Source organism: Podarcis pityusensis (genome assembly GCF_964106645.2).
Source record: "Podarcis pityusensis genome assembly, chromosome: 4".
Taxonomy (NCBI): domain Eukaryota; kingdom Metazoa; phylum Chordata; class Lepidosauria; order Squamata; family Lacertidae; genus Podarcis; species Podarcis pityusensis.
Window position 1 is genome coordinate 84,168,197 of NC_138027.1, and position 18,371 is coordinate 84,186,567.

The 18,371-nt window shown below is 44.5% G+C and overlaps 1 protein-coding gene across 4 annotated transcripts in view; it reads left to right on the forward strand.

Moving 5' to 3' along the window:
• Nucleotides 1-18,371, forward strand: part of LOC308475746 (maestro heat-like repeat-containing protein family member 6) — a 29,155-nt gene that overhangs the window by 10,643 nt on the left and 141 nt on the right. For 2 of the 4 annotated variants that reach the window (XM_081003056.1, XM_081003057.1), the window contains exons 5-15: nt 1,358-1,523; nt 3,145-3,314; nt 4,113-4,247; nt 4,344-4,458; nt 6,575-6,718; nt 8,324-8,500; nt 9,183-9,338; nt 11,845-11,937; nt 12,623-12,725; nt 13,896-13,961; nt 15,428-15,539. In XM_081003056.1, the coding sequence (XP_080859182.1) occupies nt 1,358-1,523; nt 3,145-3,314; nt 4,113-4,247; nt 4,344-4,458; nt 6,575-6,718; nt 8,324-8,500; nt 9,183-9,338; nt 11,845-11,937; nt 12,623-12,725; nt 13,896-13,961; nt 15,428-15,539 (1,437 nt within the window). The remainder of the gene's footprint in view (nt 1-1,357; nt 1,524-3,144; nt 3,315-4,112; nt 4,248-4,343; nt 4,459-6,574; nt 6,719-8,323; nt 8,501-9,182; nt 9,339-11,844; nt 11,938-12,622; nt 12,726-13,895; nt 13,962-15,427; nt 15,540-18,371) is intronic. The other 2 variants (XM_081003058.1, XM_081003059.1) reach the window with 2 other exon arrangements.

Sequence of the window (18,371 nt, forward strand, 5' to 3'; positions counted from 1 at the left end):
ATTCTTGGTGATTCAATTACACTGAGCTAGCAAAAGGTCTGAGCAGCTGTCCTGATACAGCACCTAAAGTGTGTGACGATAGCCACCAATTATTCCAAGGTGACAGCATTCACTTCATTTTATTCCTGTGAACAATGAGATAAAATCTAAGGGTAAACCAAGGAATATCATAAAATGCTGCCTTGTAGCAAGTCAGAATATTTATCCAACTAGCTCAATATTGTGTACCCCGGGGGCAAGGAACCTTTGTCTCATGAGCAGCCATCTTGGGAGCTGTATTCCAGTGGTGCGTTGGGACAGAGCAGTTCCAGCTGGTGACATTTTGCAGTTTTTAGGCAAGTGTGTCTGAAAAAGCAACATATCAATTATTCTCTGCATATCCATGGACAAGATAAGAAATTCCATGTAACAGGGACCAAGCATCCTTTTCATTCAAAACTGACTCCATAGCTCTTATTTAGAAATTATACCACACCGCATGAAAAATGCATTTTTGAATTTGTTTATTGTTTATACCTGCACATGCATTTCCAAAAAAAACCTAATCATACAAAAAACAACAACAACCAACCGTTTAAAATGTGAGGAAAAGATGCTTGCTGGTTTCCCATAAGCATCTGGTGGGCCACTGTGAGAACAATACGCAGAATTAGATGGGCCATAGGCCTGATAGCCAGCAGGGCTTTGTGCCAGGGCTCTCTCTTCTTACATTGTCTGTTCTGGGGGTTGTTGCTAGACTCAGGTCTTTTTATTTTAGCTGGAGCTCACCAGAACTCAGTTCCAGCACCTCTCAGGTGGGCTCCATTGCCATTCTAAAAGAAGGAGGTGTTCATGGTGAGTTCCGGCACCTCTTTTTCATAACACTGGCTAGACCGATGAAAATATCAAATCCTGTAAAATGCTTTTAGCCTTCTAGTAGTAAACAAACAATAATTATTTGCAGCAAACAGGCTTTCAGTTCTGTTGGGCTCCTTTATCCATCTTAATTCATGTACAGTGGTACCTCGGGTTACAAACGCTTCGGGTTACAAACACTTCGGGTTACAAACTCTGCTAACCTGGAAGTAGTACCTCGGTTTGAGAACTTTGCCCCAGGATGAGAATGGAAATCGTGCACCAGCGGCAGCGGGAGGCTCCATTAGCGAAAGCACGCCTCAGGTTAAGAATAGTTTCAGGTTAAGAACGGACCTCTGGAACAAATTAAGTTTGTAACCCAAGGTACCACTGTATATACATATAACTTCACTTTAAACAACACTAGAAATGTGATAGAGATTGAGATCAGCAGTAGGGTGGGTGGGTGGGTGAGTGGGTGGGTGTGTAGACACTGATATAGATTTGTTTGTTTTAATTTTAGGCATATTACTCAAATCTGGGAAGCCTTGGGCCAAGCTAAACAACCTGTAAGACTCCAGGTTCTTGCCAAGCTTCTCGAAGTGCTGAAAAGGAAACCTTGCCTTAGCGGCGAACGCCCGGGATCAGATGGAAAGTTCACAGACAACTCCTCCCTTCTACCTCTAGCCGTGAGAGAAATATGCTATTCCTTTACCTCCAATTGTAACAAGCTGTGCTGTGCTAGAGCATAGACTGGGATCTAGAAAGATGCACAACAACTTGGAGGCCACCACCGAATAGAGCAGGGCTTACCAAAGTTTGGGAACTGTTTTTGGACAACAGTTCCCATCATCCGTGACCACTGGTCCTGCTAGCTAGGGATGATGGGAGTTGTAGTCCAAAAAAACCCTGAAGACCCAAGTTTGGGAAACCCTGAAATATAGGGTGCACAAAACATGGCAGGCCCTGTTATTGGGCAGAGTGAGGTGGTTGCCTCAGCAGCTGATTCTGGGGGTGCAGGTGGAGCAGACCCTCCTGGCTATACCTTCTGAGCCCACCTCTCTTCTTTTTAGTCCTCCTGGGGCCCGCACTCTGGTGGTGAGGATGCTTTCTTGTTCTTGGCATGGACTGGCTGACTAGCTGTTTTGCCTGGTTGCCTTCCCCCCAGCACATCACCAACAGTGCCATTGGGAGAGGCCTCTGCCCTGACTGAGTGAGCAAGCAAGCAAGCAAGCAAGCAAGCAAGCAGAGAGACAACCAGCCCAGGCCATGTACTCTGGAAGGAGTTGGACATGTGCATAAGTTGCACAGCTCATGCCCTGCAGCAAGCAGGTGCTAAGCACAGAAGCAAACAAAGTGTTGGAGGGCAGAGCTCTGTATCTCACAAGGCCTGCTCTGTTTCACCTCCCATGCTAGCCTGCTGCCCTTCTGTGCTGTGGCGGATTCTCTCCCATTCCCAGTCTTTAAGTAACGTTCAATCGAAGGCTGCCATCTTATCATTCATTTCAAGCAATAGAATGTTCTGGAACCTGTGGAACTAGGCCAAGATATGACCAGACTCAAGCTTTCACATTTTCTGCAGTGGCTCCCCATTTGTGGAATGCTCTCCCCATGGAGGTTCAGCTGGCGCCTTCATTATAAACCTTTAGGCATCAGGAGAAAACGTTTGTCTTCAACCAGGCTGATTAACACCCTATAACATCTTAAATGTGTTTGAGGGAGGGCTGCTATTGGTTTGTGTGTGTGTTTTGGTTCTTGTTTTTATTATGTATTTTGTTTTTTTAAACTTGTATTTTGATGTTGTGAACTGCCCTGCGATCTACAGATGAAGGGCGATATACAAATTTAATTAATTAATAGTATTCTGATGCCCCAGTACTGAACCATCTCTATGCTTGGAGATGCAATCTGGCAATATTGCTTAGCTACCAGTTACAGAAGATGTCGGGCTTTATGGGAAGAGGGGACAAAACAGGGAAAGGAACAAAAAGGACATGAAAAATATTCTAGGTTGCTTGTCCCCAGGTTTTGCTAGAATCTCTCATTGTAGCCATACAACAGGGGCGGCCAACGAGAACTCAGAGGTTGTTAGACTCCAGCTCCCATCAGGGCCAATGGTATGAGATGATGGGAGTTGTAGTCCAACAACATCTAGAGGGTGCTACCTCTGCTCATAAAGTAACCCTAACTCACAGTCTTAGGGTAAGACTGCAGTGATCCAAGAACAAACATAACAAGTGATATCTGCTTGTGGGAGAACAACCAAACTTCCTAGAATTAAGGTCTGGTTTTTCTTTTATTCTGTTTCAGGCAACAAAGGCCCTATGCATAATATTTAGGGATAAAAAGTGCAAAATCCCTATGAACAGCTATTACGTATCTGTGATCATCTTCCTGGTTATTCAGCTGCACTACTTGATGAACTGTACAGATTCCGAACCTGGACAGGAGGACATAATCAGAACATCAAACTACATAAGGTAACAGGCAGCTAATGGAGTACTACTAACCATGTAAATATCAGTGTCTGATAAGAACATAATTCTCTCTTCTTTGGCTTGTAAGGAAAGGCTCTGGAGGTCTTACTCTTTCCTGCACTGCAGCAGGGGAGCTATTCTCATTAAAATGTCTTAGCAGAAAAAGGCTTTCTAATCTGAAAAAGATTGTCCATTCCAAAATGGCTTTACTGGGAAATTTATTTTGCTTTATCAGTAAAGTCCCACTGGGCTTTTATGTGGTTAGGATATTGCCTCCTATGCAGAGGTAGGAGTCGGTTGCTTTGCCCAGTTTTGTTTCCGCTCCACCCGCGTTGTCTCTGCCTCTGACCAGTTCACTATTCCATGCCCTCATCAAAGAAAGGGAACATTGAGCAAGATTCCATGAGCATTCATGGGATTATGATGCCCTGGACCATACCTTCCCAAAATGTACACAAATATTTTTTTTAAAAAATTCAAAAAGAAATTTCATTATCATCATCATCATATAAATAATAATTAATAATAAACAACATGCATGCTGTGTTCCTTTCCAAACTTGGCTTGTTCTAATGAACTGAGCTGTCTACACCACTTCCTTCCTTATTGTTTCAGGTTCCAATTACAGTAATAATGCATTTCATAACCTTCAAGATGCAAGCTCCTAGTAAACCAAACCACAATCATTTATAAAGGATTTAATAATGCCATCTAACAAAACTCATGAAGGGGTGTGTGTGCCATAGGGCTCTAAGTAAGGTAATTGTCCCTGTCATATGCTTTTTCTTTCCCTGAATTCAGCTGCGCCATGGATGCTTTAAAGGCCTTGGTGAAAAGGCAGAAGGCTCCTCAGGCGTGTTTTACGAGTCTAACAGGAAGCTGGGACCTTTTGGCTTCACCAGAGAACTACCTGGAAGGAGTTCTCCTTCTGGCCAGGCAAGTAGTGGAGGACCTGAATTTGAGGCTGATTATTGTGTTCTTCAGTGTGCCTTCTGCATATTCAAAAATAAAATATTGTTTATATCCTTACAGAGCCCTTGTCAAACATCATCATGGGCTTGACTATGCGGTATTTACCAAGGTGATTCCTCTTCTCCATCATGGGGATGACCAACAGAAGCTGACGGCAATGGCCTTTTTCACTGCAGTATGTCTATTTTCTTGTCTGAGTAGCATCTTGAGAAATATGACATTACATAGCCACTGAGTATAAGTGTGGTCCTAGCAGAACACAAAACTGTAAATGTGTTTGTGTTTGCATCCTTTTCTTTTTGCCTTCAGACACCATGAGGAACAGGCAATGGTTAAGAGGAAACATTCCATTGCTGTACCAACAGATACAGTACTTTATATCTACTGACAAACCTCCTAGCTCTTACCCCTCCATTACACAGCCTATGTCAATGTTGCTTGGAAGCTTTCGGCGGGCCAAGCAGAAAAAGCTGTGGAGAGTATATGTGAATGTATTTGCATATATGCATGTGTTTATATTTGCATAAATGCTTACGAGCTACTTAGAATAATAGAATTGTAGAGCTGGAAGGGACCACCGAGGGTCATCTAGTCCAACCCCCTGCAACGCAGGAATCTTTTGCCCAACGTGGGGTTTGAACCCACGACCCTGAGATTAAACATCTCCCTAGTTGTGAGGAATATGACTAAGGCCACTGTTGGCATGCAGCCCTTGGGAGGTTGGAGAGACCCTCAGGACAAAAAAGGCTCCCTGGCGTACACTGAGTGGCAATGGCTTGAGGAGATCTCTCACAGCCTTGTCTGGAGATGCCAGGATTGAATCTGGGGTGTTTTGCATGGAAAGCAGATGCTTTCTAGTCACTGAGCTAGAAGCCCTTCCCCAGTCACTTAGGAATGGAAAACAAATGTTAGGTTGGGCCCTTGTATATTCACTCAGTTCCAGCCTGTCTTTATGGCAGGGTTTCTGTACACATTCTTCTCCCCCCTCTCTCTCTCTCTCTCTGCCACTGTGTGAGTGTCTGGAGGCGGTTGGGGGATGGATGGCGGCTAACAGATTGAGGTTGAATCCTGACAAGACAGAAGTACTGTTTTTGGAACACAGGAGGCAGGTGGGTGTGGAGGACTCCCTGGTCCTGAATGGGGTAATTATGCCCCTGAAGGACCAGGTGTGCAGCCTGGGAGTCATTCTGGACTCACAGCTGTCCATGGAAGCACAGGTCAATTCTGTGTCCTGGGCAGCTGTTTATCAGCTCCATCTGGTATGCAGGCTGAGACCCTACCTGCCCACAGGCTGTCTCGCCAGAGTGGTACATGTTCTGGTTATCTCTCACTTGGACTACTGCAATGCGCTCTACCTTTGAAGGTGACCCGGAAACTACAACTAATCCAGAATGCGGCAGCATTCCATATAACATTCCATATTCCATATGACAGCATTCCATATTCCATATGACCATATAACACCGGTCTTGAAAGACCTACACTGGCTCCCAGTATGTTTCCGAGCACAATTCAAAGTGTTGGTGCTGACCTTTAAAGCCATAAATGGCCTCGGTCCAGTATACTTGAAGGAGTGTCTCCACCTCCATCGTTCTGCCCGGACACTGAGGTCCAGCGCTGAGGGCCTTCTGGCGGTTCCCTCGCTACGAGAAGCCAAGTTACAGGGAACCAGGCAGAGGGCCTTCTCGGTAGTGGCACCCCCCCTGTGGAACGCCCTCCCACCAGATGTCAAAGAGAAAAATAACTACCAAACTTTTAGAAGACATCTGAAGGCAGTCCGGTTTAGGGAAGCTTTTAATGTTTAATAGGTTGTTGTATTTTAGTGTTCTGTTGGAAGCCACCCAGAGTGGCTGGGGAAACCCAGCCAGATGGGCAGGGTATAAATAATAAATTATTATTATATATTATTATAGTATAATGTAAATAATTTCTGGTGCATTGCATAAGTATAGGTATGCGGTGAAAAACAACTCAAAAAGTGCAGATAACACATCCTGCCAACAGAATTTGTAGCCAGCAGAAAAGTTAGAGATGTCTGAAACAGACCGTGACTGCAACACAAAAAGCAAAACAATACTATTCCAACCAAATCCTACCACTTTACCAATATCTTTTTCATATAAAAAAATAACAGTATTTGGGCTTGAAGGGAAATCATTATCCATTAACTGAAACACCAGCAACAGCTGAGAGTGACTCCAGTATTCTATCATTACCTTTCGATAGCTGGCAACGTATGGGCAAAGTTCTCTGAATTTCCTGCCACATATTTACTGCTTTGTGTTGTTCAGCTTCTCTCGTCTGAATCCACCTACACGGTGCTACAAAAACATTACATCCTGGGCCTGTTGAAGAACTGGCAGGCTGATTCGTGTCCAACCTACCGCTGGCTCAGTCTCCATGGAATGGGCAATGTGGCGCGTCACCTGCAAAACGTAAGTGATTTCATTTTTGTTGTTGCTGTTTCTTAAAGGAAACTCTAGGTAAGGACAAGGTGGAGGTGTTGAACTGGTGATCTGTACTGAAGCAAAACATGCTATACTGAAACAAGACGTTGGGGGGAGTATCCTTAAGAAACTGATCCAGGGGCAGAGCTCCAGAACCTGTGTCAGATGACAGGGCCTAGGCATGGGAATATGTGAATAATAAGGACATGTGCAGAGTACCTTTTCTCACCACTTAATAATCACAGCTAGATGTGAACGTGGCGAGACTATGACAGAAGCGGGATAAATAGATTATATTTTCAACTGAGTGAGTGCTCAGGGGCAAGAACTATTGGGCAGTATTCAACAAATGTGTCCCATCTATGTGCCCCATTTAGGATGATGGAGAGTCTTTCCTCCACTCCCAATTCATAACAATATGAAGGGAAAATAGGGGCCTTAAAGTTAACCTAGGACAGCAAACCAACAGATACCCTGGTCACTGGGCACAGACTTACTTACAATGGTGGAAGTGTATAGTAATAATTTCTAAATGTGCATCTATAGTTATAAATTAGCATATGTACATTTTATTCAAATCTGTCATGGGGCGATACGTTTCCTGGTTATGTGGCAGCATGTGACCACCAAAACAATGCTTTGCATTACAGTAAATGAGAAATGGGAGGAGAGGGGGTTGTGAACACGGTACTTGTTCTCAGTCCAATAAATCTGGTTTTGCTGGACTGAGATTATTACCTCTTAATTGGGCTTGTGTCTGCATCCATTATATGTTTCAATAGCATCAATGAATGAAACAGCTGTGGTACATAAATGCCATCAGTTTCCTGAGTCTGAAAATGGTTTGTCACACTGGAGATTCCTGGTGGTAAATGCTGTAGTGGAGGGGCTAGTCATGGCGTTCAGTGTGTGAACTTGGGCCAACCATCGTCTGAGCCTAGCTTACCTCACAGGGTCTAGCCTACCTCACAGGGCCTCACCCAGAGAGCTTGAGCTCACCCTGGCAGAGGATGTTATCACCCCCTGCTCTGTTAAGTTTCCCTGCTACACCTCTGCTCCTAAAACACCAGAGAATGTTTTCATGTTTTATGTATAAAAGCCCTGCATTGGGGGAACAGTTTCTAGGCTAGTAGGTATGGCTGCCAGGTGAGGCTTAAGCTTTTCATTTTAGGAATGGAGTGAAGCTTATCTGCAGCTAGTGATATTGCTGACCAGGCTCAGACACAATTTTGTGCAACTCTGAACATTTGGGTCCCTTTCCTTCACGGATGAGACCGAGATCCGGTGGAGGATGCCACTAGTGGAATGGAGGGGAGGCTATTTCTCCTGATTCCCTCCTTCCCACTTAAATCACCTCTCATATTGTTCTGGTAGGTTCCCCCAACCCTCCAGAGCAGATTTTTGGGAGGGCACAAAGTTCTCCAGGGAGGAAGAGTATGGGAAGTGTTCCCCCACTCCTTTCCACTGGTGGGAGTACCACGTGTGCACAGCTCTGGTCAGGGGACAACAGCAAGACTAAACTAAGGATCCCAGTCACATAATGTGAAATTGCTACTGTAGTCTAACAGTAAAAGGATTTCGGTGTCCTTTCAGAAGAAAGAGCTCTCCAACCTGCTCCTGGGTATACTTCCAAGTTTTAACGACACTGACGAGAAGGTGATTTTGACAGCTATGGAGGTCACAAACAAGATCGTAACACTCCACAAAAACAATATAAACATGAACATATTTGTGAAGATCGTCAAACAGCTTCAGCCTTTCTTGGCCGACGTAAGTTTCAGAAGAATTGTTCATCTATGTGAGGCGGGCTTTTCCAGGTGTAAGGGGAGAAAAAGAGGAGCCAGAACTCACCATGAATGCTTCCCTTGTTCTCTTATAATGGCAATGGCGCCCACCTGAGAAGTGCCAGAACTGAGTTTTGACGAATTCAGGCTGAAAAAAAGCCCTGGATATGTCTCCTGTATGCTCTTTTCAAGTGGCAGTGACTGCAACCATTGAGGATGTCTTGCCCAAGTGCCCCCTCCAAAAAACCCTGGAGCCGGCAGTGAACAATTATGCTTAGGATTGCAGTCTTAAACATATTTGGGTCATGGTGCATTTATTGGGGGGGGGGTGCACAGATCTTAGAAAATTACCTGCAGTCCATTCTCCAGGCACGGAATCAGGCCATGGTATCTAAGGCTTAAAATGTAAGCCAGGTTGTTCTTTCTCACAGCTCGGATTGAAGCTGATTTGAGGGAAATGCATCAAAAGGCAATATTTCACGAGAAACAACAGGATAGATACAGGATAGATAATAGGGATTGTGGCTAACATTGTGCAAACACCTCTTCCCAAACCAGTGGTGAGAGTGCCCTGGATAAGGTGTAAACAGGAGTATCTATCTACATAGCCTCAAAGTGTCTCAGGAAGGTTATCAAGTCAAACTTTTTCCTTTCTCTTTCATTCCCAGGGGAGACCCAAAATAACCTGTGCGGCAAACAGGCTGTTTCAAGACATGATTAAGAACCTGGACGTGAAAGAAAAAGCCGCTTTGCAGGACCAGGTTCTCAACAGTATTGTCACATTGCTACTGAACCTCCAAGATCCACATCTGACTGCGGCTAAGGTAAATGATATTGTGCCTTTTTGCAAAGCCTTGATAAGGACGCCCTAAGGGCATAGCTGTCAACCGTCCCTTATTTGGCGGGAAAGTCCCTTATCCCAGCGCTGTGTCCCACTGCTGTCCCTTATTGATGATGTCCCTTAAATTTCCCGGGTTTCAAAGGAAGCAGCTCCTCTCCCTCCCTCCCTGCCGGCCAGGGAGGAAGGAGGCTCCAACTGTGTTGCTTGGCTGTGTTGCTCACCCAGTAAGGAGCCTAAGAACGACTAGGGGGTGGAGCTTGCATGCCTTGTGCCGATCAAATCGGTCGCGTTGCCTGGGGACTCACCTTTGCTCAGCGCTTCCCAGCGGAGAGATGACGGTGGTTTTCCTTGCTGCATCCCCTTTGCCGGGTTGCTGCGCTGTGGGAACCACCACTTGAGGCTTCGTGTGGCTGCTGGCTGGGCTTTCTGCCTTTGTCTCGGAGGGGCTCAGAAGTTGAACATACCTGTGCCCTGAAAATCCCTTATTTTGGCTGCTGATCCCTTATTTTTGAGGCTGCTGGTCCCTCATTTTCAAATCTGTAACTTGACAGCTATGCCTGAGGGAGACATCAACCAAGTTCTCTCTGGTTGGCCTCTTCCTACACCGATGGGATGTTGTGCATTTACCTGGCAGTCCTGGCAACTACAAGAGGCATCCATAACAGACCTTTCAATCAGTGCTGGGCAGCTGGAAACAACCAGTTAAATTTCTAGGCTGAGGGACATTGTGGGAAATTTAAATGGAAGCTCACAGGCCTAGGAAACATCAGCAGTGTGCCCTGCTACAGTGCCGGAACTCTAGAAGCTGCCCAAAGATGCCACATGGTGGCACCAGTTCTGGTGAGGCCAATGGGGCTTCTCGGGGCACCCTTCCACCTATGATAATGGCCACAGCCAAAAAGTGCAGCTCTATAGTCCAAGGCTAGAAGGGCCTTTCCTGGCAAGATGTACTGCTCATGGTTCCAAAAACAGAAAGTTGCTTGAACAGCAGAAGAGCAATCTTCTGTTTTGCACCAGAGCACACCTATTTATCTTTGCATGGATTTGTTCTAATGATTTATTGCACTTGCTCACTGCTTTTATAATTGAAGTACAGTATCCAAAATAGTGTGCGACTTTAAAATACATATACCAACAGTTCAGTTTTTGAGGCTGACCAATAAAATAACAAACTCCGAATAAATGCAGTGCTAAAAATATGATTACTTTGGATCAGAAGACAAGGCAGCACCTGCATATTTTGTTGCAGTGACACAATACAACTGGGGATACAGTTGAGAACAGGCCAGTTGAGGGCTGGATTGGTATAGTGGCTCCAAGAATGTGGAGTTGCCAGTCCTGAGTTCAAATCTCACCTTAGCCATGACATTCTTGGGCCGCTTAAGCAAACTACAGTCTCCTAATTTCAGCCCCTACTCCCTGTCTGGAATATAATGCGATAACGATAATGTTGACCAACCTTCCAGAACTCATGATATTACAAGTGTAAGCAGTAGTGGCTGGTGCCCATTTCAACTAGTGGGGTAGAAGGCAGGGAGACCAACTATAGTTGGAGCCCAAGCTAACCCCAAGCCAACTGGTTTTAAGAAAGAAGGTAGGCAGGTGGCGACTGAAAGCAGATTGAGGTTGGTGTTACAGTGGTCTATTCACACTAACGGCACAGCCTCTACTGAGTGAACCGTGCTTTGAAGACATAGCCCAGTCCCCGAGGAAGCAATTCCTAAAAGCTTGGGAAATAGGTGGTGTGAAGAATTCCTATGAGGAAATTATTAACTGGTAGACCTCCAAGGACCAAACTGGAAGCACAGACAGAATAGCTGCTGATATACACTTCATTCTTCTTTTTCAGTATACTGCGCTTAAATTAATTGGATGCTGATTTTTCCAGAACAACAGTTTGAAATCAACAGATATGAATTCATTAATGAATAAGGAGCAGAACGTTCCGGAATTGTTAGAACCAAACTGGGGGTGGGTGAAAACTTGGGCTTGTTGATGGGTTTAGAGCAGTGTTTCCCAAACTTGGGTTTCCAGCTGCTTTTGGACTACAACTCCCATCATCCGTAGCTAGCAGGACCAGTGGTCAGGGATTGTGGGAATTGTAGTCCGAAAACAGCAAGAGACCCAAGTTTGGGAAATACTGGTTTGGAAGAAATTGTGAGCTTCGAAAGCCATAATGATATATTAAGGTTTCTTTATACGTTGGGTTTCGGTGACTTTCATCATTATTTCATTTAGCTCTGCACTCAAGAGAGCTAAAAACTTCCTTCTCTAAATAAAAGTTCTGATCCTAATAACAATTCTTAAAAGATCCAGCAAACTGCACAAAAGGGCTTAACCGGAAGCAGATTGCACACAATTTCTTTAGATGATTGAGGCAATTGCATTTGGCCCTTCTATAATTTATTTGTCTTTATTCGACTTTTTTTCCAATAATCTTTTTTTCCCACTAATTCTGGGGAAGGCTTCTTGTCTCTCTTGTTTTACAGAGTCGTAGAGACAGCTTAAAAGAATGCAAAGTCTTCTTGGGATGGACTGCAAATGACAACCAGGACTCTTGGAGCATGATTTGCAAGCACCTTGTGAGGCCCTTTGTGCACACTGGGATCTTTTCAATATTATCCGTAGACTTCATATCTGTTGATTTCAAATGAACCAGTGAAAGTGTGTGTGGCAGAGAAATAGGCTTCCTTCAGGCACACTGAAGGAATGTATATGCCCCTACCATATGTATTTTGATAATCCCTGGCCATCCTGCGGAAATGTTGCATTAGAACAGTTTCCCAAACTTGGGTCTCCAGCTGTTTTTGGACTACAACTCCCATCATCCTTGAACACTGGTCCTGCTAGCTAGGGATGATGGGAGTTGTAGTCCAACGACAGCTGGGGACCCGAGTTTGGGGAACTCTGCATTAAAATACCCCCAAAACAAGAAAACCTGATGCATGTCATTCAACAATCACATAGCCATTATTGGATTTCCCCCCCAAGGAAGTTGATTCCATAATTTTGGCCTCCATGCATTGGATTTTACTTGCACAGGGTGTACTTGAATGTGCCATTCCCAGGTGGATGGCCAGGGATGCTAGAGGCAGGGACAGCAGACCATGTGATAGGCTGGATCCTGGAGGGGGAGCAGTATTGGCCAATCCGGCCCCATGACTCTACAAGTTTCACTTTTGTTTCAAAAGGATCCATTCCTAACTGGCAAATATACCCTGCCTATGCAGCCATTACAGTGTGTTTATCAAAGTGTTCATTTTCTAGGTTAAGGAACATCCAGGAAAACTACGGAACTTTCTGGACCAGGCGCAAGACTATACTCAAAGCCCACAAATGTATACAAGAAATGCAGCCACCATGTTTATAGGTATATAAACAGAATGCTTTCATCTTTATTTGCCATCCCAGTTCTGTCACAGCTCGTAAGACTATTCTGCTTAGGAGGAGAAACTTCTTTGAATTCTTATCTACTAAGAAGTAAATCCCCACTCAGTTCAGTGGGGATTTACTCCCAGGAAAATGTGTATAGGATTGCAGGCTCAATTTACAGTTCTGAGCACATTTACCTAGGAAGTCCCACTCAATTTAATGTGACTTGCTTACTTCCAAGTAAACTCATGCAGAATTTCACTGTTATCTGGGTCTGCATTCATAAACAACTTAATAAAACATGACAGGCATGTGGTCTGTCTCTCCCTAGTGTTCATTTTTCTCCCTCTATGTCAGTGGCTTGTCAAATGGTGTTTCCAAGAAGCCATGAAATTCATTGAAAGCTTATCAGGAGCAGAGAAGCTTATCTGAGGAGGGAGCCTGACCAATGTCCATCATCACCAATCTTCCCCTGCAATGTATACTTGTAGGGAAAGTGCTAGGAAGGCAGGAGGTCCTTTCATTTCAGTTGGCCAATAGCAAGCCAGACCAGCCTGGCTGATGTTCTGTGTAAACCGCTGCAAATCTATGCAGAAAAAGTTTCCTGAGGGTAATTCTGAAAGCTTCTGCTCTAGAATTCTTACTTTCTACCGCTGTGATGCCTAGGAACCTGTTCCTAGCCCCAGATTTTCAGTGGTGAGACCCAAACTCTGAAACTCCATATACCACAGATATGCCTGTCTAGTCTATACACTGAATGATTATAAAGATGTTCATATTCTGCAAGGCGTTCAGTGATGGCAGTTGTCCTGGTGTGTTGTGAGTGGGTCTTTAACCTCGGGATGGCTTTTATCATTCTGTTCTTTTCTTAACCAGATTGATTTTTGTGTATGTGCATGTTTATATACTCTTCTGTTTCATTTTGTTTATATTTCTGCTGTTGATTTTAATGTTATTTTTTGAGAGAGCCACCTTAAGGGATCAACTGACCTGTATGGCAGATATTTTAAAAACCAATGAAAGCAATATAGTTTGGGCTCTATCTGCAGATAGTAATCTGTGTTATTGAAGAAGTTGGTAACAAATGCTACCCTTTGTCTACAGAGAATATAACTGAAAGTAAAGTAAATAGCCCTTTTTATTTACACTGAGTATGGCATATCTCTAGATTCTATCTTGGAGCACTTAGATTCCAGTCCTCTACAAAAGTCAGAAGTGGACTTCCTGAGGCAAGGTAAATATCATAATATCATCCAATAGTAAGAGACCTGCATTTTCTTGTATTGCTACTGGATTCAGCTGCTTATTGTTGTCTGCACTAATAACAGAAATAAAATATGCATACCTGTAGAGGAAACTGTATCTGTACCCTTTCTGTACATCTTTCTTGCTGTTAAGCACAGCACTCTTTGTCATTCATGAATAGAAAAATAGATAGATAGATAGATATCACATACCTATTTCCTTGTAGGGACTAGCAAATCTGTTCTTTTTTCCAATCTTAAATTCAGTTTTCCACATTTCCACATTGCTTTGAAAATTTTCTTTTAAAAGAACATTTTCTTATGAAAATCCATCAGCAATTTAGTATGAATTTCTCCTAATATGCACATTTCTGCAAAGCGCATTATCTCCAGTAGAATGTAGATTCGTAATTTCCACTGAAATGTGCATTTTGTGCACACTTCACCTTAGGATATGCGTTTTTGCACACCTGGCTAGGGGGTGCAATGCAAAATTCAGAGACGTGCAGATTTCCAATGAAATCTTGTTTGCTTTGGAACATGCAAATTAGGTAGGTTTTTCTTTAAAGATGGCTATAAATGCAAACTGAACTGAATATCTTCCCCACCCCTGCCTCCTGGTCAAGGTGATACACTCTCTTTCATATCAGAGAGTCTGCGGGACTTGTTTTGTATATTTAGATCAGGGAGGCATACATACATTCTCCCAGGTTTTATCCTCCAAACAACCCTTTGAGACAGGTTAGATTGAGAAATAGTGATTAGTCCAAAGCTACCAAGGGGACTTCATGGCTGAGTGGAGATTTGAACACTGCGACTCTTCCAGGAGGCTTGTCTAGCGAGTATTCGTCCTGATTTGTTTTCAGAGTGTGTACAGAGGTTATGCAATGTCTGCTATTTACTGAGTATTCATTCTGATTTGTTTGCACAAAAGTTGTGCACCACATCAAGCGATTTTGTATCCTATACTTTCTAGCACATGTTTTCCTATCACTTCCTTTTCCTGAACAAAGTTTGGCGTTGTGGGGATGGGTGCAAGAGTGCAAAATCCACCGGAAATGACCGGTATGTAATTGTATCCCACCCACAAAACAGTGACAATCTGGAAGCTTCTCCTGGCTCCTAGCCTCTAACCCTCTAATCACTACAACCCACCAGCTCTCTTGCGTTTCTTCATTCATTGCAAAATTAATTTCACCGCTTTTCATTCCCACCTTTGTCATGAAAAGCTTTCACAGATGCACAAACAAAACAATCCCTCTCACTCGCTCATGTGTACGGCATACACTGTTTAGCATTACAGTATTTCTTCTTTCTCTACTCCATGGTATGCTAAGGCATAGAACGCTTCTTTGTTAACCCAGCCTTGCCCAAAGCAGCTGGTATATTTGACAGGGAGGAGAACTAGGTCATTCCCATGTCAAGTCGTTGATCTGCCCTTTCCTCTTTGTTTCAGCTTTCAGCTCTTTCCCATCAGAAGCACAGCGCCCTGTCCCGGTTGTTCCAGAACCAGAAAAAGTACGCAGGTACTGCGCAGACCTGTTCAGATGTTCCCGCTATTTCCCAAGGTACGTTTTCTTTCAGGTTGTACGGTGAAAATTAAGCATTAATAGATTTTTTTAAAAGCTACCATAATTACAGGACAAGAATGAAAACAAGAGGGCTAAATATTCCTGAGCAGTGGGGGTGAAAATAGGCTGCAGAGCATTTTTTGCTACTAAGGATGACAGTAGACATGGTGGCGATGTCTTTTCACACATCCACCCTGTTTGTATAGAAGAGCTTAACATGCCTTAAGAAGAGCCCTCCTGAATTAAGCCAACATCTCGCCCAGCATCCTATTCTCAAAAGTCACATCCACACCATACATTTAATGAACATGGTGTCCCCCAAAGAATCCTGAGAACTGTCATTTGTTCAAGGTGCTGGGAATCATAGCTTTGTGAGGGGTAAACTACAGTTCCCTGTTGTCTTTGTCCATGGAGTTTTCTTGGCAGGGATACTGGAGTGGCTTGCCGGTTCCTGCTCCAGGTGGATTATGTTTGGTCAAAACTCTCAACTATGACCTGTGCATCTTGGGTGGTCCTGCACAGCATAGCTCATAGTTTCTCTGAGTTATTCACTGCCACGGCAAGGCAGTGATCCATGAAGGGGATCATAAAGAAGGCTGATCGCCGAATAATTGATGCTTTTGAATTATGGTGCTGGAGGAGACTCTTGAGAGTCCCATGGACTGCAAGAAGATCAAACCTATCCATTCTGGAGGAAACCAGCCCTGAGTGCTCACTGGAAGGACAGATCCTGAAGCTGAGGCTCCAATACTTTGGCCACCTCATGAGAAGAGAAGACTCCCTGGAAAAGATTGGGAAAGATTGAGGGCGCAAGGAGAAGGGGATGACAGAGGATGAGATGGTTGGACGGTGTTCTCGAGGCTACCAGCACGAGTTTGACCAAGCTGCGGGAGGCGATGGAGGACAGGGGTGCCTGGCATGCTCTGGTCCATGGGGTCACGAAGAGTCGGACACGACCAAATGACTAAACAACAACAACAAAACTACAGTTCCCAGTATTATTTCAGGGGAGACTTGTGCTTTAGACGTTCCTCTAATGTTTGGTGTGGGTGTGACCTCAGTGGTCAAACAGATGCCTATAGGAAGTCCACAAGCAGGACCTGGGTGCAACACCACTCTTTCCCACCTTCAATTTCCACCACCTGGTATTCAGTGGCATACATTCCCCTGGCAATAGTGGCATACAGTCCCCTAAATGTCCCCCTGGCGCTTCCTTCCCAAAGCCTGGGAAGTTTCTGCCCGGCTTGGGGAGGGAGGCACGATGCTCTCAACAGGGTCCAAGAGTCCTCCCACCACCTTCCTAAAGCCCGCCTGGTGCCTCTTTCCCAAAGCCCGGGAAGCTTCTGCCCAGCTTAGGGAGGAAGATGTGGTGCTCACACACGCCATGTCGGGAAATTATGATGTCAAGTGTGCACCGTCCCGTCCCCCCATCCTCCTTGCAAGCTGGCGACTCTAGCCCTAACTGTTCCCCTACGAACAATTTATCTGTACCCTACAGTCTGGCAGTGAAGGAACTAGTAAGCCATGGCTAGTAACCCATAATAGTCTCAGCCTCTATGAATTTATCTAATCCTCTTTCAAAGCCATTCAAGTTTGTGGCCATCCCTACCTTTGCCTTTGAATCATGGTGGGATTTTGGTTTGTTCCTGTTCTTGTTTTTTGTGTCTTTTATATTGCAATTTTATGTTGTGAACCGCCCTGAGATCTACGGCTGAAGGGCGGGTATACAAATTTAATAAATAATAATAATGATACCTCTTATGGTAGCAGATTCCACAATTTAACTATGTGCTGTATAAGGAAGTACTCTTCTTGGCTATCTCGAAAGCTGGGGTAGAATTTGTCCTGCACGCAGGGGTGATGCATAAAAAAGCACACTGATCCCAAAAACCTCCCCACCCCATACCTTATTTCCCCCAATATGAGAAGCAGGAACGTAGAAAAGTGACTGGCAGACCGAATTACAGTGGTACCTCTGGATGCGAACGGGATCCGTTCCAGAGTCCCGTTCGCATCCAGAAGCGAACGCAACCCACGTCTGCGCGAGTCGCGATTCGCTGCTTCTGCGCATGCGCGTGATGTCATTTTGACCATCAGCAAATGCGCGAGCGGCAAAACCTGGAAGTAAAGCGCTCCATTACTTCCGGGTTGCCGCAGCGCGCAACCCGAAAATACTTATCCTGAAGCTACTTCAACCCGAGGTATGACTGTATTGTATTGTAACGTATAGGAGGAGGAGAGTTCTATGCGCTCCTTTTAGTAGGAAAGTAAGCAGGACTGGTCCACTAAAGTGAAGTAAGCAAGACTGATCTAAGACAGAGTATGAAAGGCTCTCCATGCCTCATCCCATCCCGTCATGTTGTACCTAAGGCCATCCATACTATTTTGGTATATGTGGCAAAAAAAAATCCACAAATGTCTCTCCTCACCCCCAGCAGTAAAAATATGAGATGATAAATATCTACTCCCATTTAATGACACCCCCAGTCAGCACAGACTCCTCACTCTGCCTCATGGTAGACTCTTGTCAGCCCCCATCCCACATTTTATATGTAAATGGGGCAGACACATATAACCTCCCCCGCCCCCGTGTCTGGTTTGGCACAAGACTAGTAGTTTTATTTTGTTTTGTCATTATGCACTTTGGTCTCACGCAGGCATGGCCAAATTTGGCCCTCCAGCTGTTTTGGGACTACAATTCCCATCATCCCTGACCAAGGGTCCTGTTAGCTAGGGATGATGGGAGTTGTAGTCCCAAATCAGCTGGAGGGCCAAGTTTGGCCATGCCTATCTCAGAGAATCCCACCTGGACCAATAGTTATGAGGTCG